Source organism: Triturus cristatus, chromosome 11, assembly GCF_964204655.1.
Source record: "Triturus cristatus chromosome 11, aTriCri1.1, whole genome shotgun sequence".
NCBI classification, from domain to species: Eukaryota; Metazoa; Chordata; class Amphibia; order Caudata; family Salamandridae; genus Triturus; species Triturus cristatus.
The window spans coordinates 159,181,518-159,206,172 of record NC_140594.1 but is presented as its reverse complement, the minus strand read 5'-3'; the positions used below and the strand labels follow the sequence as shown (position 1 = coordinate 159,206,172).

The 24,655-nt window shown below is 44.7% G+C and overlaps 1 protein-coding gene across 1 annotated transcript in view; it reads right to left on the bottom strand.

The window, feature by feature from the left end:
- The window catches only part of DIABLO (diablo IAP-binding mitochondrial protein), a 205,428-nt gene that overhangs the window by 79,360 nt on the left and 101,413 nt on the right, over positions 1-24,655 (bottom strand). The window contains exon 5 of the mRNA XM_085633271.1: positions 5,674-5,770. Coding sequence (XP_085489397.1) covers positions 5,674-5,770 — 97 coding nt within the window. The remainder of the gene's footprint in view (positions 1-5,673; positions 5,771-24,655) is intronic.

Below are 24,655 nucleotides of genomic sequence, written 5' to 3'. Positions count from 1 at the left end.
ATGTCCAAGCAAAAAAGATATATAAGCCCCCATGCCCCATGTATTCCCACAGTCCCCTTGTACAGCGCTCTGCTGCTAGCAAGTGGAGTCTGTGCTTTAGAAATATCAAAATATGCACACATAGGATACACAGATATAAAATGTGCACTGGTTTCATAACACACTCACAATATCACAAAATCTGGTCACCCTACTTCGGGGGGAAAAAAATCCTCAACTCTGCAGCAATACCACCTTGACTGTCTTTGATGTAACGTCAAAGACACTCGTTATAGTTCTTTCACAGTCTCATCGTTTCAGAACGGAAACATTTTCAATAGTATATACAACAATGCCAAAGTTGTTGCTTATTTATCTTATGCATCTAACAACCATTGACAAAGCCATTAGTCCTGGCTTGTTCTAGGTGGAATGTTACTTGTATTGTTTTTCTGGATGCAATAAACGCAGCAAAATACCAGTTGGGGGCAAACTATGTTAAATTCTGATTTTTAAGCAAACGTGTTTAAGCCACGCCCTTGATTACATTGGCCACACCCCTTTGAGACCCTTCGGTTTTTTTCATCCCACTTACAAGTCCTGCACAGGGCTACTGAGAATGGGCCATTTAAACCTACAGTTAAGCTGTGCTCTGTTCATGGACAGTTTTGTAGTACTGTCCGGGCAAGAAATACATAAGATACTGGACTGAGCTGGAACCAGTCACTAGGTACGGAAGGAATACTTTGGTGAGACTTGGTGTTTTCACCCTAATGAGGTGTATCAATGGACACGATCAGAGTTAACCTTCCTGTGAGAAGCGGCTGGTTTTAGCATAAATATCTCATCTTACAGCTTCCGTACTAGCCTCTCGACTCGTGTATTCTTTAGATCAAACGTCCTGCGTGGGAAAGAGCATTTATTTCTAGCTTAGTAAAAGCAACACGTGTTTCTTCACGGACAAAGTCGTGACCCTAAACATATGACGACACAAAAAGGCGGCGAGCACAGAATGGCCGTTTCCCATTGGGACACGCTGTGCTTGCTCACGTCAGCTGCCCCGGGGTATTGCGACATAAAATGCTCAAGCTGGAGCCCGCTGGAGGATAAAAAGCACCTAAAAACACAGGAAAAGGAGTGGAGCTTTCTCGGGCAGAAACGCTACCCAGAAGAGAAGGGTGACTAAAAGAGAACTAGAAAGGGTGCGCCCAAACACGGGCAAGGAACGAAATACCATATTCTATGTAGCAGATGTGTGCGTACCGTACTGTCTACATGCCCAGCTCTAGTTTAAACAGGATGGGGAAGCAGATCACGGCTCTGTATAACTAGGAAGCAGGCAACCTGTAATGCGACATAAAATGCTCAAGCTGGAGCCCGCTGGAGGATAAAAAGCACCTAAGAACACAGGAAAAGGAGTGGAGCTTTCTCGGGCAGAAACGCTACCCAGAAGAGAAGGGTGACTAAAAGAGAACTGGAAAGGGTGCGCCCAAACAGGATTGGGAAGCAGATCACGGCTCTGTATAACTAGGAAGCAGGCAACCTGCTAGGAAAAGAAACAAGCGGAAGTGATCGCGTTTGCGATCAAACATCAAAGCGGCAAAAGTGAAAGTAATCGAGCAGAGCATCAAAGGGCTGGGTGAGAAGGGAGGGGGGAATGCAATGAGCAGAGGAGCAGCTGTGCACGTGCATGTGATCGTGCACTCAAGGTTTAGGCCAGCCAAAAGACTGTGGGTAGCACTTTGAAAATCCCACATATAAAATGTCTCTTCGAGCCTTTGGCTCGCGAGACCTAAAAAGGGCCTCGGTGGTTTGGCCAAACCGTGACTTCCTGGTCTTAATCAAATGTGATAAGGTACCCTTTTGATCAAAAGGTGCCCCTAGGTAGGAGAAGGTTGGAACATAGAGGAGTTTGTATCCATCGATATAGTGAAGTTTGAGAATAGAACAGGGATTCCCTACAACCATAACATGATTTGGCAGTTAATGTTTTTAAACTCAAATCTTTCATAAATGGGTAGAACCTGTTTAATAGTTTTTGTAGACCAATACCCGTTATTCATATTAGGAAACAATTGTCCACGTAGAGTAGAGCATGCAGTGTCCTAGGCCCCCACCTTCAGTGTATCTGCCTCCCCTAAATTAAGGTGTTTCTCAAGATCATTGATATATAGGCAGAATAGATATGGGGCCTATACACATCCTTATCTCGCTCTGTGTTTCATATCATTTGGGTCAGTAAGTTCCTCATCTGTCCCATACCTTACCCACTCTGTCACACCCTCGTGCATTCAAGCAAAAAAATGTGCCAGTGTTGAGTCAATACCCTTTTCAAGCATTTTTAACCATAGTTTCCACTCTGTCCACCCAGTCGAAATCTGAAGTTAGGTCCATTAAACCTAAGTGAAGGGTCTGCTCTTTGCCCCCATGTATTGCGATATAATCAGGTGACGGTTGAGGCACCGTTCAACAATCCCAAGGCCTTGTTTAAACCCATACTGCACATCAGAAAAGCACCTCTTATCAGTCTCCCATGCCTCCAGCCGATCAAGTAGAATTCTACCCATGGTATCGATAAGTGAGATCGGGCGGTAGCATTGGGGATCTGTTCTATCACCTTTTTAAAATATGGATACTGTATTAGCAGTGAGCCACAATTTTGCGGGCCCTTTTATAGCTACGTTTCTCAAAATATTTATAAGCAATTGTGCCTATACATCCAGATTATTAAAGGAGAGGACCTGTTTTAGGGCTTGTATAAGATTTCTGTGGGTCTTCGAGCAATTACTGTCAAACCACCTTTGTAACCTAGGTTTTCTTGTCTTAACTGGAGTTGTCAGGAGATCAGTGGTTGTGTGACAGATTTACTCAAACGTCTTCAGCATACTCTTAGGGTTGAGTTCACAATCCAATAGGCTAGTACCTGCCCCCTGTTGTTCTTTAGCAGTACCTCCAGTATGGTGCCTGAGTCCACCGTAACCCACCTACGTAGAATCCCCTTCTTTTTATTAAATGTTATTGGAATAATAGGGGATATACTGTCAGTCCAGATTAATTTTCCTTTAGGACTATATCAGGTAAAATAGTGATCATTCATACACCATTCATTCTGAATTCATACCAATATCACCAGGGCTTTCTCATGGACTCCAAATTTCAATATGTGATTTTTATTCCTCAATAAAAGTTGTTAAAAACAGTGTGTCAAAAGTACAATAATCACATTCATAATATTGCAAAATTGCATCCAAAATATCACAGTATTACAAAAAAAATCATTAAAATATTAAAAACGAAGTCTCAAAGTTCATATACAAAACAGGGAGAAAAAACAATTAGACATTCATTAATTTGTCTTCCTGGTGCGCTACATGAACCAAACAATCCTGGGTTGAACCACTGTAATGGTACAGTCTGTGTGCAACTAAGGCTGAGTCGATTTAGTGCTTAACTGACTCAGCATCCGCGTTTTGGTGGATTAAAATTATGTAACCACCTTCTTCAGGCACAAGGATAAATGTCTCTTACTGTTTCAAATCAGCCGCAGGAGATGATTTCAAATAATTCCAAGCTCCTGTATGTTACTTATTGAGGGCATCACATCTCCCAAAGATTTCTTTACACATGTACTCTTTCAGGACTGGAATGTATCCAAAAATCCTTTATACTGTCACTTGCGGGATTAAAAAATCTCCACTTCAGGCTTCATTCGAATATGGTCACGAATATGATCCTCAAATTAAAACTGGCGCCGGAAAGAAGATGCCACCGGTCATTTCCCGATCACCTTTGCTTGTCAGTATATTCACAACGAAGACTGACAAGCAAAGGTGATCGGGTAATGACCAGTGGCATCTTCTTCCCGGCGCCAGTTTTAATTTGAGGATCATATTCGTAACCATATTCGTGACCATATTCGAATGAAGCCTGAAGTGGAGATTTTTTAATCCCACAAGTGACAGTATAAAGGATTTTTGGATACATTCCAGTCCTGAAAGAGTACATGTGTAAGGATATTGTTGGGAGATGCGACACGCTCAATAAGTAAGATACAGGACCTTGGAATTATTTGAAATCAGTCTCCTGCGGCTGATTTGAAACCGTGGGAGACATTTATCCTTGTGCCTGAAGAAGGTGGTTACATCATTTTAATCCACCGAAACGCGTCGACGCTGAGTCAGTTAAGCACTAAATTGACTCAGCCTTGGTTGCACACAGACAGTACCATCAGAGTGGTTAAACCCAGGATTGTTTGGTTCGATTAGCATGCCAGAAAGACAAATTTATGAATGTTTAATAGTTTTTTCTCCCAGTTTTCTATATGAGCGTTGAGACTTTGTTTTTAATATTAAAACGATTTTTTAAGTAAAACACTGATTTTTTAACGTAATTTTGCAATATTAGGAATGTGATTATTGTACTTTTGACACACTGTTTTTAAAAATTTTTATTTCGGAATAAAAATCACATATTGAAATTTTGAGTCCATGAGGAAGCTCTGGAATGAATGGTGTATGAATCATCACTATATTACTTAATATAGTCCCAAAGGAAATTTTATTTTGACTGACAGTCTATTTGGTGCCCTGTTCCTTTGGTGTCAAGGGGGGAAGGGGGCCCCCCTCTCTTTCTTTTTCTGGATAATAGGGGATATATCCTGATGTTGTTTCTTTTTACCCGTATCAAAGGATAAAGTAAGTGGGTAGTGATCGCTTAAACAGATTGGAAGAATTGCAAAATTGGTAGCCTTGCGTTATAGTGCTGGGAAAGTGCAGTAAAATCGATAAGGCTACCACGGCCTCTTCCCATATAGGAAATATGATCATTATTAAGATGGTAGACAAGATTAATGGCTAAAAGAAGAGACAATTTATTCAAGATGGAGCACATGGGGTGTACTAAAAAAGAAAGAAGTCCTCAGTGTCGCACCCTGTCAATCCGCAGACAGTTGGTTCTGACATTTGACATAATCTACATTTAAACCCCCCCCCCATACACCAACAGAGAGAGATTGAAAGCGATGCTGCCCTAGTTGATGGTTCACTACCTGGATTCTATGCAGTGAGTATTTTCAAACACAGGACAATCACAAAAAAACCAAGCCCTATTAAAAGTTCTCTCAAATTTAGCTACCTGAAGGAGTAATAAACACAAAGGCAACCTCACAAACATTATAGAAAGCATTAGCAAGATATAAAGAAATTACTTCAGATAAATTAAGATATGATGCAATATTTCTCAGTAAATATAAAAAAAGAATTGAGCCCATTTCTAAATATTTTACTATTTAAGATTCTACATTTGTTAATTTGTTTGTCGAAATGTAAAGCGCTGCACTTCAAATGCAATGAAGCAAACCCAAGGCTCTGCTGTTTTAGTTAAATGTGCAATTTATCGGGCTGGACAACAGATAAGGTCAGCATTCTAGACCACTATATTCGAATTTCAGTTAGAAGTGAATGACACACATGTATACTTGCATAGGAGCAATTGCTAGTCGCTGGTAAAACAGACATTTGAAATCGCCACTAAGACCAAACCAACTCCCTGGGTTAAGGGACAAGGCACATCAACTCTAGAAATGACAAATCAGCGACATCCGCATCTATGAAATGTGTTTAATAACACGGAACAAGAAAATTGCATAAACAGTTTAGTGCACCAGTACTGTTGCAAAAGCTATATCCAAGTTACCTGCTTGGTATGCAGCCTCGGCTGCCATCTCTGAAAGTTTTACAGCAGTCATCCAGTTGCGTTCAAGTTTCAGATATTCTTGCTGCCTCTTAGTCACCTGCAGTTGCAAGCAGATAAAACGTCCAAATAAAGATCAATTACTAAGGCCATTCACACGAGCCACTGCAACATTAAGTAGGGAATCTATCCAATTACGGTCAAACTTCAGCCATAATTCTACCATTCAACTTCAGCCAAACACATTAGAAAATGTATAGTTAGAAGGAGGAACTGGTTTACAAATGTTCATTTTTCACATTTTCTTCAAACAAGTTAAGGTAGCATTTTTTGGCTTTTATTACAAAATGATTGCTGATTGGGGAAAAAGGACTGAAACATCAGCGCATAACTGTAAGAAGGTGGGGTGGGCAGTTGCCCACCTCAAGGAATAGTCAATCCCTACTTGTCAGAGTTAACTTCAAAGTCACTAAATTAACCTGAGCTCAACTCACTGGTAGTTCTGCTGGTCCATCGAATTGGACACCTTTACCGCTATGCTGATGGCTCTGGAAGTCCAAAACGTTTAGTGTTTCTAGAGCCACTACTCTGGGTCACTTCTAAGGCTGCCAGGATCTCAATGACAGCACATATGGGCCAGTACTCACACCCACAGAGGCCACCAGCAAGGTCCATTTGGTACTGGTCACTTAAGGAAAAACAATTCTGATGCCTACGTCTAACCACAGATTCCTAACCTTTATACTAGGTCTAGGCACCAAACTGGATAAGGAATATTTAATCAGAAGTGCTCCCACATGCCAGTAGGATTGCCATGTGGAGCAGCATCAACTTTGCTCCACCCCAGAAATGAGGATGGAGCAGCATTTAAGCGCTACCCCTGCACATCGTCAGTTCCTTTTTTTTGTACCTTGATCTAGAGCTTGCCCCTCACTGTTTCCATGTCATTTTTTCCCCGTGTGCAAGGGAACTATGTCCTTCCCTAAGGCTACAGGGTTTAAGCCTTGTAGAGAATGTCACACACACATGCCTGTGAGAGATCTCCAAGAGGTGTGCCTCTGGTGTTTGGAACTGGCCCACGACTCCAAGCCCTCCAAAGAGTAACCCCTTAAGAGCCTGCATGCAACCTTGGAGAGTAAAGTGAAGCCAAACACCAAAAGATGGCTCGGAAGTCACACACCTGCTCGAATTCGAGGGCACACACCTGTTTCTGCCCTTGAGGCCGCGTCCGGGCTATTACTCCTGCTATTACATCGTGCCGAAAAAGGAACATCCTGTTTTGCTCTTAATCTTCTGATCACCCTTTTGCGGAAGGACATATTCAAGATGCTCACGATGGCCCACATTCTGTCTGCCCTGGATACAAATGACTGGATGGTGGACTTGAACCACCAGGACATCCATTTTCATGAACTCATCAAGAGCTGTAGACTCTACTTGCAGTTGAAGATGGGCCAGCAGCATTTCCAATTTGATGTACTCTCATTCAGCCTCACCAGTGCCCCTCGAGTGTTCACAAAGGTGATGGCGGTGGTAGCAACAAACCTTTGGAGGTTGGGGATTCCAATTTTCCCCAACTCGATTACTAAGGTGGTGAAGGTGGGCTCCCCACCGTCAGTGGTAGATCACCTCCAGACGATGGCGAACCTCCTGATATCGTTGGGATTTACTATCAATATGCGCAAGTCACACTTCTTTCGCAGAGAATCCCTTTTTTTAAGCTATCTTGGATATGGTGCAGTTTTGTGCCTTCCCTAAACTACGACAAGTCCAGGACATTCTAGTTATGATTCCGATGTTTCAACCTGGGTCTTGGTGTGGTGGATCTGAGACTTCTAGGTCTCTTGGCATCCAGTTCGTCGACATATGCATGCTACCAGGGGGCATATGTGGGCCCTGCAGTGGAACCTCAAGTCTCAGTGGACCAGGCACCAGGGAAACCAGTCTCATTCCATCCAGGTTTCAACAGAGACTGCAAAAGACCTGCAGTAGTGGCTCAACTAAACTTAAACCGGTGCCAAACCAGGCTCCCTGCCCCACCCAGATGGTGGTGAGACGATAGTGACTGATGAGCTCCCATTGGGGTAGTGAAGTCATGTGTGAGAGGACTCTAGTCTCGAGAGGAAACCGCCTCCACAACAATCAGTTGGAGCTGCAGGCCCTTTGCCTGGTGCGGAAAGCCTTCTAACGTCCTTCAAAGAAAGGCCGGTTCAGGAGCTCAGGGGTAACACCCCTGCCATGTGATACTACAACAAGCAGGGTAGGGTGGGGTCCTGCGCCAGAATGCACTTAGTTTCTGGAGCTGGCTGGAGCACCAGGGCATTTCCCTCATCATGAACCACCTGGAGGGATCTCTGAACACCAGGGAAGACCACAGACTGCAGTTACATCCAGAGGTGGCATAGACCATCTTCAAGCAATGGGGTGAACCCTGATTAGATACTTTCCCTAGTGCTGAGAATGTCAAACCTTTTTAGCTCTGAAGTTTCTAAGGCTCTCGCTCGATGACGCATTTTGGATAGAGTGGAGCATATGACTTCTGTACGCATTATCACTGCTGCCTCTACTGCTCAGAGCTTTGAAGAAGATCAGGAACAACCAGCCCAAGTCATCCTTGTGGCACAAGATTGGGCAAGGAGAGTGTGGTATGCAAAACGTCTGGGCATCAGATGTGGCCTCCAATTAGGTTGCTGCTTCAAGAGGATCTCCCGGTACAAAAGGGGGTGGTGATGGGCAGAGCATCAGAACCAATCAAACACTCACACCCAGTCAAAAGATCTGGGTTTGATCCATCACCGTTATTTAGCCCACTCTGCCACCCCAGTTCAGACATGGCCATATGCAAATCAGTCTGACCCTGTGCCTCATGGGAACAGTCCAGCCCGAACTGCCAAGCCATGCCTTCCCTGGACCGGAAACAGGCTTCCTAGGACCGGTTTCTGGCATTTCAGCCGTCTTCAGCCAGGCTTGCTTGAATCCAGTGGCAAAGTGAGCAAGGGACTCAACGTCTGAGCATACCCTGCCAACTTATGGCGAACAAAGCGGTACAAAAGGGGGTGGTGATGGACGGAGCATCAGAACCAATCAAACACTCACACCCAGTCAAAAGATCTGGGTTTGATCCATCACCGTTCTTTAGCCCACTTTGCCACCCCAGTTCAGACATCTCCCATCAGAGGATCTCCCATCACAGCAGCTAGTCAGGGACCGGCATTCGAACCAGCACGATCTGCACCTCCATGTGTGGATTGGGCGGCAGCAGTTGACTGCATTCATTTTTCCTCCCGCGGTCTGGGAAGTCATCTTAGCAGCCAGAAGTCCTTCTACAAAATCTTTCTATGCTGGGCCGTGGAACAAGTTTGTTGCCTGTTGTGGCAGGTGCAATAGCAACCAGTTATTTATGTTTTATCCTTGGCCCAGCAAGTACCTGCAGTGGGCACTGTTAAATTTTGGCAGCCATTTCAACCTTTATGTTTATTAGACCAGCCGTAAAATCACTGGATGTGATGAGGTTTCTAAAATGTTGGACTCATTTGTGTCCATCCACTCCCCAAACCCTTTATGATGTCACAGTGGGATCTGAATTTGATCCTCACTTTCTTCATGTGCACGCCATTCAAACACACGCACAGCTGCCAAGTACATCTCCTAATTCAGAAGACTGTTTCTGGTTACGCACATGCTTCAGTTATACCAACATGTCATCTGCATACAATCAATCAATCAATCAATCAATCAGTATACTTATAAAGCGCACTACTCACCCGTTAGGGTCTCAAGGCGCTGGGGAGAGGGGATGCTACTGGTCGAAGAGCCATGTTTTGAGGCGTTTCCTGAAAGTTAGGAGGTCCTGGGTCTGGCGTAGCTGGAGTGGTAGAGAGTTCCAGGTTTTGGCGGCGAGGTGTGAGAAGGATCTTCCTCCGGCAGTGGTGCGGGGGATGGTGGCGAGAGCGTGTGGGAGCGTGGAAGTAAAGTCTGTTGTTGAGGTCGGCTGGACCGGTGTTGTAGAGAGCCTTGTGTGCATGGGTCAGGAGCTTCAAGGTGATCCTTTTCGGTACGGGTAGCCAGTGTAGGTCTCTGAGGTGGGGGGAGATGCTGTTGCGGCGTGGGACGTCCAGGATGAGGTGGGCGGATGCGTTCTGGATACGTTGTAGCTTGGTTTGTAGCTTGGCCGTTGTTCCTGCATATAGGGCGTTGCCGTAATCCAATCTGCTGCTGACCAGGGCGTGGGTGACGGTTTTCCTGGTCTCGACGGGGATCCACTTGAAGATCTTGCGGAGCATGCGGAGAATGTTGTAGCAGGAGGAGGAGATTGCGTTGACCTGCTGAGTCATGCTGAGAGTGGAGTCCAAGATGAAGCCCAGGTAGCGAGCGTGGGTGGTGGGTGAGGGTGCGGTGCCTAGGGAGTTGGGCCACCAGGAGTCGTTCCATGCTGAGTGGTTGGAGCCGAAGAGGACGATCTCTGTTTTATCGGTGTTTAGCTTGAGGCGGCTTGATTCCATCCAGTTGGAGATGGCATGTAGTCCATTGTGTAGGTTGTTTTTGGCAGTAGTGGGGTCTTTCGTGAGGGAGAGGATCAGCTGGGTGTCGTCTGCGTATGATACTATGTTGATGTGGTGTGTCCGAGCGATGTTGGCGAGAAGAGCCATTTAGACATTGAAGAGCGTTGGGCTGAGGGAGGATCCTTGAGGGACGCCACAGATGGTCTTGGAGGCCTCAGACAGGAATGGCGGAAGGCGGATTCTCTGGGTTCTGCCGGTGAGAAATGATGAGATCCAGTTGAAAGCCTTGTTGCGGATTCCGGCGTTGTGGAGTAGTGTGCGGAGGGTGTGATGGCATACCGTGTCGAATGCGGCAGAGAGGTCCAGCAGGATGAGTGCTGCGGTTTCTCCTTTGTCGAGCATGATCCTTATGTCGTCTGTGGCAGCGATGAGTGCGGTCTCGGTGCTGTGATTTTTTCGGAATCCGGATTGGGAGGTGTTGAGTGCCTTGCTGTCTTCTAGGAAGCGGGAGAGCTGGGTGTTGACGACTTTTTCGATGACCTTGGCCGGGAAGGGGAGGAGGGAGATCGGCCGGTAGTTCTTCGGGTCGTCTGGGTCCGCCTTGGGCTTCTTCAGTAGTGCGTGGACTTCTGCGTGTTTCCAGATTTCCGGGAAGGTGGCTGACTCGAAGGAGCTGTTGATGGTGTTGCAGAGGTGGGGAGCGATGATGTTGCTAGCTTTATTGAAAATGTGGTGAGGGCAGGGGTCCGATGGGGATCCGGAGTGGATGGAGGCCATGGTGTGAGTGACGTCTTCTTCGTTGACGAGGGTCCAGGTGTGGAAGAGGTTGGTGTTGCTCGGGGCGTCGGGTTCGTGGGTGTCTGCGGTCTGTTTGGGGCTGAAGCTGTTGTGAATTTCTTCTATCTTGCGGAGGAAGTGGGTGGCGAGGGAGTTGCAGAGCTCTTGTGACGGAGGGGGTTCGTTGGAGCAGGTCCTGGGGTTTGAGAGTTCTTTGACGATGCCGAAGAGTTCTTTACTGTTGTGGGCGTTGTTGTCTAGGCGGTTTTTGAAGTGGGTTCTTTTGGCGGTGCGGATCAGTTGGTGATGCTTGCGGATGGACTATTTGAGTGCAATGTGGTTGGGTTCGGTAGGATCCATGCGCCAGGCCTTCTCTCTTTTGCGGTGTTCTCATTTGGAGTTCTGTAGATCAGGGGTTGTACCATGATACAACGTGGGTCGTTTTGTTCAAAGGGAGGCCACTGGTGTCCCCATTAAATGAAGTTTTGCAGCTAAAGAATATACAGTAAGGGCAAACACGAGGGGTGATAGTGGGCACCCCTGAGGAGTACTTCGACCGACTATGACTGCATTGGACATTAGTCTGCCTACTCTGACCCTCGCTGTTAGGTGAGTGTACAAAAGTTTAAACCAATAGAGCAATTTAGGGCTAATCCTTACCCAAGCCAATGCAGCAAACAGTTATTCCCACCTGAAGGTAATAAAAGCCTTTTTAAGGTCCAATGTCAGACATGCTGTGTGAGGCCATTTAAGGCATCCTCCATTACAGGATATAAACGTGTAATGTTAAGAGGTATTTCTGCCCAGGATAAATCCATTCTGATCCAAGTAAATCAACCTAGCACACCCCCGAAACAGCTTTGTCACCAGTACTTTGATCAGGAGCTCTTAATCATGCTTCCCTAAGTGAGGTAGGTATTGTACTAGTTTCAACGGTGGTATTAGAGAGTTAAGCTAGCTCATGGGCTAATTGCTACACATACGTGTTATAAATTTCGATATGTTAATCATGTAAGCCCAGTGTTTTACCTAGCAGTAATTCTTAAATAGCACCATGAATTTCTTGTTCAACCATCAGTTATTCTATTGCTGCGCTATGCTAAGGAGTAATCCTCAGCAACCAAAAGCTCTAAGAATCTGGATACAGCGTCACGAGTGCCCAGAAGTATGGCATTATACATACCAATGTAAGGATCATGGAAAACTGTGTGGATTTTGTGTTTTGCTTAGACAACGGTATCCAGAAAGGAATGTAGGGCGGTGAATGGGGCTAGCATTTGTGTTATCTAAGGAGACAATATAATAGTCTGCTTGCTCTGTCCACTTAAAAAGAGTACGTCCTGGCCATGTATGCTTTATAGTCTAAATGCCTTAATTGCTCTATAATGAAAGCATGTTTGTGTCTGCGGTCAAGTGAAATAGAATTGTATGCTTCCCCTGGCCTACTCGAGACTCGAGGCACCTCAATGAAGTCTCCAACTCGTTCAGTTCACTTACTAGTGTTTTAGGGGCACCCATTGTAATGTGTATGCATTTCATCCTTATTAAGATTTTAAATACCTCACAATCAATTAAAACAGAGGTAGAAATGGCAGCATTTGTTTAAAAATAGGTTGTAATGCCTTCTGCTACGGAACACCTAAAGACTAGCATTGTGGGTTGTAAGTTGCTACTGCAGCCAATGTTCTCCCCAGGAAGTGTCAACAAGCAAGGAGCTATGGTCAGCTATAGTCTAACACAGATATTCAGTGAGGTTCACTTGGCTGCAAAGTGTTAGAAAAGAACATGCAATCTAATCTGATGTGTAGATTATGGGTGTGGGGGGGTGAGTAAAAGGAATATTTTGTACAGGCTGGATTACGTACTCTTCATAAGTCAACTAGGGACCAGTGTAATACCTTGTTTCTGGCGGTATTTTCACACAACTCAAATACCAAAGTGTAACAGAAAGTTGCACCTCTCCTATGAATAATCCCTTGATTCCAGTTATGAAACCAGACCATTCATATCCTCTAGTATTTGATTACAGACACCTAAACACAGCTACACGTACATTCGCAGTACAAAAGTGCACAGCATAGCACTAATGAACAATATCGTCTTGAATTGATTTTTCGGGCAAAATATAGCGCCTGAAGACCACATTTAGCACGCTGGGTTCTCAAAAATAGTTCTCTTTGCCCCAGGGGTATAAGAACAGCCCAGGGTTGTTTTTAACCTGGGTTACAGAACTTTTACAAACTTTTGACGACCAGGCATGGTCCTATGTCGATGGAATTTATTTAACGGATGATTACCTTTTTTACAAAGTTGACAACAGTGGATCGGATTGTTTTGGGATTTACTCACAAAGGCTATAGATTCATAAAAAAAAAAATTAAAGATTGCCCACCTCACTGTCCTGTTTCTGGGATATGAGCTGTCAAGTGAAAGCAAAACACTAGTGACACATTTCTTAGAGAACTGAGCCCTTTTACAACCCCTGGACACATCGAATAGACTTCAATCCATATTGGGTTTTCTAAATTTTGGGTGATTTTACATTCCAGATTATGCAGAATGGGTTAAATCGTTCTACAACTTGATTCGCCAGATTTCTCAAGCAGACATTGGATAGTTGCACACACACAAATTTTATGTTCAATACAAGCTGCCATGGTAGCTTCAAAACACTTACACACATGTGTAACCACAACAAACCTGGTGATCCGAATAATTACGGGGACATCAGGGTACACCACCTATGTTACATTCAATGAAGGTGACACTTTACCCATTGCATATAAATCACACGTATAGATCAATGTAGATATGCGTTTTGCACCAACAGAAAAGATACCAACGGCGGGATAGCCTGCTGTGGTGGGAGAGAGAGAGCATTGGCTCAGGGGAAATCATTGTTCTGACTCCAGTTCTGACCTTTGAAGCTGTGACAAAGGCCAGCATTCCCAATGCCATAACTTTACATCCTAGATTAATACAGTGGGCTAACTGAATCACCGCAACGGATGTAGATGACATTTTTGACTCTAACCTACAAACACAATGATTCCTATAATTTGAACACGAATATCCTCTGCATAATAAAGTCATGCCTCTTGATCAGTATGATTGCATCATCTTTACTGATGGTTCAGCCCAGCCAGCTGTACAAAGCACCAATACTTGGCAGCATGCACCGCCATGAAGGGTCGTATGCAGGATGAAGAATTCCAGCTTGAAAAAAACCTACACGCAGTCATTCGGTGACTACACAGGGCAGCTGGCTGAATTTGGAGCTCTAATTCTGGCACGTGAGAATACATATCCCATATTCCCCACACTCATAGTGAGTGATTCATATTATTGTGTCCAGTCTTACAACGAGTACTTGCACTACTGGAGCCAGAATGGATTCAGAGATTTTAAAGGGTACACAATAAAGTACAAGATGCTTTGGGGATAAGTGTCTCAGCTAAAAGCATGCTTGCTACAGACTCATGTGAATCACACATTGAGTCGTCAGCGTACAGGAATAAACGTTGCAGGGAATTCCATGGCTGATGAAGCCGCAAAAGCAACAGAGCAAACTGCTGCTGCAATCACTTCTTCCAGCACAAGAATAGATAGAGACAATATGGTGGCTCTCAACACTGCACGCGACGGCACCCACCTGCCACAAGGTTTTACAACAAAATACTCCTACCCGTTAATTGCGCAAAGCATTACATTTTCTCAGATTCCCGGAGTGGGGGGGGGGGGGGTAGAGTAATACCAAATTCTGACCGCAGGTTAGGTTTAATCTTAGCAGCACATGAGGGCCTAGCATCTGCACATGCAGGTGTGGCAACTACAATTTCACTATTGCAGCCACGCTATTGGTGGCCGGGTCTATACAAACAGACCAAGGACTTTGTACTTAAATGCGACATCTGCCAGCAGATGAAGAGTTTCACCGTAGAATGCCCACCACAGACACCTCTATTGATCTCAGACAAGCCACTCGCTTGTGTTTACCTGGACCACTTTGGCCCCTTGCAATCAGATGGGGCTTACAAATACATCTAGGTTGCAATGGATTCCTGCTCTAGATTCCTATGGGTCAGGCCACAGCGAACGGCTGAAGCCTGAACTGTTATAAAGGATCTTCAAGTCTTTATCGGGACATACGCAGTTGGCACATTCCATTCAGCCCAGGGTCCGGAGTTCGCCTCCAAGGCTTACAAAAACACCATGGAAAGATTGGGTGTGACAGTGCAGTACACCTCCTCCTACCATCCAGAGAGAAACGCAGTAGTGGGAATGATAGTACCAAGACTTAAAGCGGTCTTTAACAGCAAGGGTATTAGGCTCAGGTTGCAGTTGTGTCCTACACCTATATGGGGTCCAGGAAGCCCTAAACAAGCTGCATAGACAATCCCTAGGCCCTCGGACTCACAATAAGATCCTGTTTGGGGCTAAGATGTGGGTACTTTACCTCGACAATCTCAGCACAGTGGCCGCAAAAACACCCTTTGACATCAATGAACGTTTGGTTGCTTTACAGGAACTGAACAGCTTCTGGGACGTACACAGCAATGTCCAAGTAAAATACACCGCCACTAGAAAAGTGAAGGAAGTGGTTGGATTCCAAAATTGGGGACCTGGTCTGGGAGAATATTGCAGACATGAATGAATTTAGGCCATTTTACTGTACCAGTCCTGGCTGTTGAAGATACCCAGTGGTTAATTTGTAAAAAATGAAGTTCCAGGGCCCTTTTCAGGAGGCCACTGCAGTATGCACCACACAGTGCCCCTGCCAGTGCTGCCAATGACAGTGCCAACATAACACCTAACCATCACACTCCTACAAGTGTGGCAATTCAGAATATTTCAGGCCACACAAAGCTATAATAGTGCTGTGAGAGGCTGGTATTATTCATTTTCAATGCCATTTGACTCAATAAACATGGCTGTTGTGCTCATCTCAGACAGCACCACCATGTGGTGGACCGTCACAGGCACCGGTGCTGACAATTACGTGATGGTGCCGAGCACTAGAAACCACTGGCTCAAATTCAGCACTGAAGCTACCAGAACTGCCCCTTGCTGGTTTCAAAAACAAGAGATTTATGTCAATAGATCTCATCAAATCACATTATGTGGCCGGCTGGGGATAGCTAGTAATGAAGTATCACATCTATCTGCTACATCAACAACTACAATAAAAACAACTTGTATAGGACCGCAGATTCCAATTTGATAACCCAATACAGATGGTGTCTACGTCATTGTAGCATAATCCAAGTCAACTCTCAAGTTTTACACAGCTTCCAGAACTGCCAAAAAAAGATCGAACAGCCTCTGGCTACTTTATCGACTTTCATGACTTCTCTTTGGATTCTTCTGAGCCACCTCTGCCTCTTTGAGGTAGATAGTGTGCATTCTACTTTTGGCTGAAGAAGTACTTTGTTCCTCCTTGGCTATACCTTTGGATTACAATTTCATTACTTTTCCTCATCTTTTGGATTGGTTGTGTGGCAGTCTTTTTCCTGCTTCTGAATGGACACTACCTCTCAGAACACAATGCTGTACAATAGGTGAACTTGGTTTTAACAGCCCATTCTTTATCACACAAAGTGCAAAGAGATCGTTCCCTGGTGAACATTTCTGCTGTTCCGGTTCATGATGGAATGTTTTGGATAGGATATTGTATGATATATTTGGACCAACTGAACTTTTGCAATTTTCATACGTATTCTATATTTCTTTAAATGACTTCACCACCCCTAGTACTGTCTCTGATGATTGGGATATTGATACAGTGCATGAAGTGCTAGAAGACCTTTAGCATTCTACTGTTTTTAACTCTGATACTATGTACAATAGCACAGCTAATTATAATGAAATGTTCGGGTTTCAACATTATGGTCACCATTTCTTGCATAAAGCAAGTACATCATGCGCAGTATTTAATTACACACAATGGGAACACTGCCAAACACCACCACAGGAAAGCTCACAAACATTTGCACAGAAGTTTGCATATTTTTCTGGTCACAATCCAGCTGACCTAGGGTCTTATTTTTATAAGCTCACACAGTCACCAGCAAAGAAGAATATGCTTACTGATACCAAGCTGATTTATTCTGATTCTTTTTTGTCCTAGCTGTCTACACAAGGGTTTGACTTTTGCAGGGATACTGTAGATTTAAAATCGATTTGGGGGACTAAGGATTGGCAGGTTCAGAGGAAAGAGGCTTTATTCGAGCATGCCTTATACCACATCAAATAATTTTCCTGAACAAAACTGTACAGCAAACATCATGTCTTGGCCTGGCTAAGATAATAGATTTAAACACACCAAGCATTCCCACATTTGGACGGTTTGCAAACTGGCAACAGTTTACAAATTATGCGGAGGACATTTCAGACACCATGCTTCGCAATGGATCATACAATTCCTCAGGGAACAATCGGAAGGGATGGTGAGTCTGTACTTTAGACACTAACAGATGTTAGGCACGTTTCCCAGGCGACACCAAAGGGTTTAAGATCAGCAGGTCCAACCTACGTTACACGCAGACACAACACTTGGGGGTGGTAACAACTTACAGTGTTGGGAAGTTTTGCCTTGATTGGCTAAAAACCTCAACATACAACAGGTGAAACAACACTTGTCCTTTCTTTCTGATGACATGGGACTACAGGACTTATTAGGTCCTCGAAAGCCACTTCAAAGCACTTCTTGTATGTGATATACAATGAAGTGTTGAAAGTTTCCCCGCAGGAAGCTGCTGAGAGACTGCACGGAATTGACAGGGCTAATTTAGAAAGGGCTCTAGCAGTAGTCGATAATGGTATGAAAACCTTGTCTACTAGGATTTACTCTCTAGGTAACATTGTTTCATCAGCAATAGACATACAGAGTGGCATGTCCTATTTACAACATGGGCAGTCACAGCTCAGATCGATTATGTTACTGAGCTGGTCTCTTCAGACACTTTGTGCTGGTCACCTACCATGGCAACACCTTAATGCCAATAGCTTGTTTTTACCATACAGCTCACAAAACAGCAAACCATCATGGCAAGAAAAGATGTGAAGTACACTATGTTACACATTGAGAAGTTGGAGAAATTACCATTCACTGTTGCGGAAACACCTTCCACAGATTGGATAATCCATGGGTTTATTTCTCTGCCAATTTCAACATTTTACTTCCAATACTGTTTACAACACAATCAGGTAGGCAGATATGAAGCGATAGGAGAAGGATAAGTGCACAGTTTATTAATCTTACGTTTTAGATACCGCTTTAGGAATGGCGAAACTGACGTTTTGTTTTAGCAGGACAGACTACGAGAGTACTTTAGGGCATTCCTTAGTGTGTAGGGAAGTTTCCTTTATTGGCGCGTGCAAACGGTTCATGGCAAATGTATCCTGCTACCTGAAGGGTTCTCCAGCTGCTGTGATCTGTCGACGTTTAGATTACTCTCAAGTGGGATTTATTTGATGTGGATCGATCAAGGTTGCTGTGGCATGAGACTGGGAATTGCCTATTTGGCGACGGTTTCTGCAGTTGTAACTTGTTGTACCCAAGTACTGTTTACACCTGCCCGCACAGCTAGGGAGATGACGCTTTGGCCTTCAATAAAGTTTTGTGCACTTTGATGCTTTGAGCAGACTGAAAGCCTTATTGTTCTAGAAGGATATGGCCTTAATGTCTGCAAAGGAGACGATTGATCTTCAAGTTGCAAGGTCTTCTTCTGAGATACAGTCGCTACTCCGCACTGATTTCCCACTACATTTTGGGAAACTTGTGCACTGCATTTTTAACATGTCTAGTACTGCAGGAGTGGCACACTTTTTCAAGACAATTGGCTCTGGGTCGGTTGGTACCCTGCAGACAGTCTTCGGAGTTATTCCATCATTCATACACTCCATGCTTGGAAGTGTTTTTGGAGGTCTTCGGTTGGTCCGGTTCCTGATTGTTGGGACTGTGCTTTTATTTTTTCCTGCTTTGCAAGGGATGTCCCATCACAAGCCCAAATGGAACTGGCACTTCCACATGTGCTCCTGTGTTATGAATGCATGATACAGTGTTTTTTTTTGCACACTCTTGCTTCAGGAAGTAAATGAACAATGGTTCTTGTCCTTACGGCCTGTGTGGCTACACTGCATAAAGCCTGTATTCCACTGTCTATTGTGCGTTTTCAAGTGTACCCTGGACATATGCCTAGGAACATAACTGGTTAGGTCTCCAGACATTGACCTAGTGGTAAGCCTCTTATTGGCCCACTTGTACTGCTGTCCTTTGCATTTGCTGTTGCTTCTAAACAAATTCTACAAGCCTTCTTGGGATGCTTGTGCTTCTAGTGATCTGGATCTTGGCTCTGCTTCTGTGGATCCCGCACTGGCTGCACCACCTTCGGCGGCTGCTGAGGGGGATGGATGGGAATATGTTTGCTCTATGGGTGCCTCTGAGAACATAGTCTGCAGTTGCTTGGAACAGCAATGTTTCATCTACCTCTCGAAACACAAACAATTTGTCAGTTTCGAGACGTGGGACTATTTTTAATTTGGCTTTTTTATAAATGCAAAATTGCTTTTAGAAATTTGTTTTAATACAGCTTTTATATTTTTAAAATTTTTTTAGTGACTTCCCCTATGCTCTTTGCTATTAAAGAAGCTTGATGATTTTTTAGATTATAGTGGGTCTTTTTATACTTATTGGTCCTTAGATTTTCACATTTAGCTTTTATCGACTTACGTTCAAGGAGCGAGTGTCACGTGTTCGGGATAGGCCTGGTAAGAAACACCATTATTTACATGCTCACATTTCTCAGGTTGCCTTCTCTTTTAAACACAGTGACTTTTGACATACATTTGCGTGTGTAACAATGCAGGATAACATTCTCTAAGTTGGCATGGCTTATATTTCCACTTTGTAGGCACACTATCACGACACCTTGAACATTCACTGCAAGGGATAAATTTCACTACACAAATGTTTTTGTTGTTATTGTCCAGTAGGCGACAAAGCCATCAAACTAGAATAAACAATTGCGGCCTGGCTAGGGTTTCAACATGGACACATGTGTGTTGTTTATTATATATACAGAACCACTTCATTGTTTAGGGCAGAGGAGCACTCAGCTGACACTGCAAGATCATTGCATACTGGAATTCAAAGCTCAGCTGATTCCCGTTTACAAACACAAGGGATGTCCAGCTCTACACCAAGAAAGACAGCCTGATGACATTTGCCCGCAGGTAATGGGGAAGATAGACCACCCGGCAGGGATTTGGCAGATCACCCACCCTAGGCAAGACTAGGTTTGGGAGCGCTAGGTAGGAGTACACTATACACAGTACTTATATGCCAGCGTATATTTACTGTTTTAGCACAATGGTGGAATTGTTCATCTTTTTCCCTATTCTCATAAATCTAGTTACATTATTCCATTTCCTTCTCTTAATCATTGCAGCGCATGTATTTTACTCAAGAAACACGCTTCAATAAATATTAAAACTGCAGATTGTGTATTTAAGTATGCATGAGAGTCTAAACGAAAAGGTTCTATATCTACATGCCAACATATTCTGAGGGCATCACGGAATCAGTCTGGCACAATCCTGATGTTTAGGTTGTCCAACAAACGCACAGTTTTTACTAGGATGTATAAAGGCATATGTCAATTCTATGTGGACAAAATGTATACACAAAAAAGCAGGGCCAGCGCTAGGCATGGGCAGTGTGGGCATCTGCCCAGGGCCTCACTTCTGCTCACAACTAAGGGGCCCGCACCAGAACACCACCTTTCAAAAAACGTCCACATTACAAGGCCCAAAGAGCAGCAGAGGTGCAACGCTGCAGCTGTAGCGCTCTACAATTCTCAATAACATAACATAACATTCCATAATCACTTACCCTAAATCAGTCCCTTTTAAAAGACCTAGCTAGGCTGTCTGAAAAGGGTGCTAATCTGGTATGATTAATATGACCTACTTTGTTTGAGTTACAGTACCTTAATCACCTACTAAAGTAAGCTCTGACTGCTTGCTATTGCCACCTTTGGAGAGAAAAGGGGGCAAATGGAATTTATATAGAGGCGAAATATGTGTTTCCCCAATGGTAGAAATGGAATTGCGGCGTAATGAGGGGCGGCCTCCAGAGTTACCATGACTGCACCCGATTTATCCTTTTATGGTTCAATGTACTGTATCTCCTGCCGAACTATTCCTTAAGTACTGTATGTGACTTAAAAATGTGAAACTAATAAAAATAAAATACAAAATAGAGTAATGTTAGGAGGGGCAGAATCCATGCAAAAAAGTAAAAAACAATCGTAAAATGGTAGAGTAGAAGGGGAGAGATTGATGTAAAGAAGGAGAAGCGCTGGAACAAGGTAAGAGGCTAAAGGGTGAAGCGTGGTAAAGAGTAGTGTGTGGAAGAAGGGTGTGGATGTAAGAGGGACAGAACCAGCAAGAAGAGGCTGTGGAAAAGGTGTAAATGTAATGAGGACAGAACTAGTAAAACAATTTAAGTCAAGAGAAGGTGAGGGGCTGAATGTGAAGATGAGGGGAAGGAGTAAAGCATTAAGGGGAAAGGGAAAGATGGATGTAGGTGTGGCAGAATCAGAAAAAAAAGGTAAAATGCTTGGGGAGAGATGAGAGGTGAAGAGGAGATAATGCAGGAGTGAAGTGGATATAATAGGAAGCTGAACAAGCCAGAGTAGGTAATAGGTTGGGAAGAAATGAGGTGAAAAGTAAAACATTGTGGTGAGAGGTGGATGAAAGTGGGCAGAATCAGCAAAAAATGTTAAAGACTTATGAGTTAAAAATGTCCTTGATCCAGTATGTGCTGCTAAGTCAGTTGAGCCTTCTGCCGAAGTTTGCAATTTCCTATCTCTTTAGTTTACATGAATAAAATGTAAATACATTGTCTCAGATTTGAGATGCACAAGTCATCCTTCACAAAGGATTGGGATTTTGCACCATCCTCAATGTGTCTGCTGTATGGTAGCCTTCTCTCTGTGTAATCTATTAGTCCTCTTGCCCTATTAAATCTCACTCCCAGTGAGACGGGTTCCTGCATATGTCCTATCCAGAGATCAGACATCTAGAGCAGGGGCGGATGGTGACATTTGAAAGTGGTGAGGCGTAAAATGATTGGCATACTGCACCGTTGCGAGCGAGCGTAGTGAGCGAGCCCGAACCACCATAAGGGGAGTTCGGGGGAAGGGGGGGTTCTCCCACTGAGACAATTTTGAAAAAAAGAGAGGAAAAATGGTGCATTTTCAAGCAAATTTGAGAAAGCATGAAGGTTAATAAAGCAATTGTGAAAGTGCAGTTATTTCATTAATAAACATATGTCATATAATATAGGTAGCTGCTTATTCAGTATGTCCACAGAGCTTCATAACATACTTCGAGATACAATGCATTTCTGAGTGCCTCACTCACAGACTAAACAAAGCCGTCAAAGAAGTTCCCCCCCCCGCCCCCGCAATACATTTACTTTTTAGGGTTAATTATGGTGGGAGATGCCTGGGGACTGATGGTCGCAGCCTCCTTTAAAAAAACAACTAAAACGTTTGAGCTGTGGATTTAGGGTCCCTAGCAATGCAGTGGCGTGCTGCACAATGAGGCCAGGATGTGAAATGGGAGCGCGTTGCACGGCGGCAGTGGTGAGCGATGGGCTGACTTTTGATCTAGGCCAAGGTCTACTGGAAATTAAGTCCTGGTCCAAAAATAAGTGCTGGTGCTTGGGTGCAACCCACCTGATGTCATCAGCTCCAATTAAGTACTGTCGCACACATACAATACAGGTTCAGAGTGTGAAACAGAAGTGCAAACCTCCCTTTCTTACACAAATCAGCTAGAGCAAAGATATGGTTTATCTGAGCTTCCCTTACAAACAGAGCACAGTTTACATTGAAGGCAGCAGCAGTGCAAGCGACCCTTGTCCATGAGCATCTTTGAGGGTTTATGTTCCACACACTTTAAATGTGAGGCGGTATGAACGGACCCTGTGCAGTCAGTAAGGCCACCGGGAGGACGCGGCTGACCTGCGCCGAGGCCTGCTTCCGAGCCCGAGGCTGCAGGTAACTGGCCCGCAGGGAGCGACGAGGGGCTAATGGGCTGCGCTGAAGCATGGACCGGTGGAGAGGAGCGGGTGCCCGGACCTCGGGTGCCGCTTCCCTTGGACCGCCCATCTGCCCAATTTTCGCGCCCTTTCCAACCCCAGGCCCGTGACTTAGAGGGTCAGGCCAGTGGCCTATTGATGAGGTCCCTTCATCAGGCTCAGTCCTGAGCCAGCACCCGACCATGCCAACCACCCACCCACACTCACCCGCCCCCCCACCTGACCAAGCTGCGCGGCGGACTCCGAGTCGGAGTACTGTCTGTCTGACACCTGATTGATTATTATATTTTTTTTACTGAATACAGTGACTGATTGAATATATGTAAATTAATATGCTATGCTTTGTTAAGTTACTGTCAGTTGGTTGTCGATTCTTACTTCAACGTGACTTCGAGGAGATCTGATTCACTTCAATCAATCAAATCTGGAATGGAATGGAATGGATGGAAATCATCAAATGATGAATCGCCAGAGTAGTAGCACCGCACGACGAGGTCTCGTCTCAGTCAGTCACTCTCTGGTGTCGTGTCGACTCCTCGTGGCACTGACGCGGTGACTGTGACGGAGCCTGCGCGATCGATGGTCCAATCACAGTGCGGCACAGCGGCAGGGCCACCCCACCCACGCGCGGCACCCAATGCGGCAAATGTCTGCCCTCAGGCTGCGCGGTGTCTCTGCCAAACCAGATGCTGCATTAGCAGCGCCAGGATTGGCTAGAGCACGGGTGACGGCTCGCCCATTAGGAGACCGGGGCCTGCTGCATGAAGCAACCCTCTGCTCCGACTCCTCCCCCCCTCGCTTTCTGGCTAAGTGAGTGGCTATTGGCTATTGCTATAGGTAAGTAGGGTAGTGCGCATGTTCGGGATGGTCATATCCCAAAATCGAGCATGCGCACTATTATTGCAGCAGAGCTTAAGCGCAGCTACCGGTCTGTCAGCACCGCCCCCACCCACCCCCTTCAGCGCCGCAGCCAACTGACTGCCATAATGCCGACTGCTGCTGCCTGCGAGCGCGCTGCGCGCGGACTCCCGCGGACGCGGAGTGGCGAGTCTGACTGTTCGACTTGTTGGTGTGATGGCTAGTGGGGCAATGCCCCACCGCCCCAATGGACGCACCGCTACTGATCTTGAGATCATAGCACATGCCCTCAACCTCCTTTGCATTATCTTGTTAGTCTCATCATAAGGTCCTACCAATATAAAAACTAAAAAGGCTGTGGTTGTTTCTCTGCTAAAAAAATCTTCAGCAGGCTCAAAACTTCACAGCATCTTCTGACATCTCTATGCTGCCCTTTTCTCGAATGTCTCACAATATTATTCTGTAAAAGGAAATATATTGCAAGTCATTTTATGTGAGGCAGGGCCAATAGATGATTAATTGGTAACATCTATTGAGGATACCGTTGTTCATGATAGCGGTTTTAGAACAGACTATTTAATTCCGATAAGAGTTATTCTTTTTAGAAACTTCTCTCTCTGAAGGTGGTCAATTGCAAGCAGTCAGAGCTTACTTTAGTAGGTGATTAAGGTACTGTAACTCAAACAAAGTAGGTCATATTAATCATACCAGATTAGCACCTTTTTCAGACAGCCTAGCT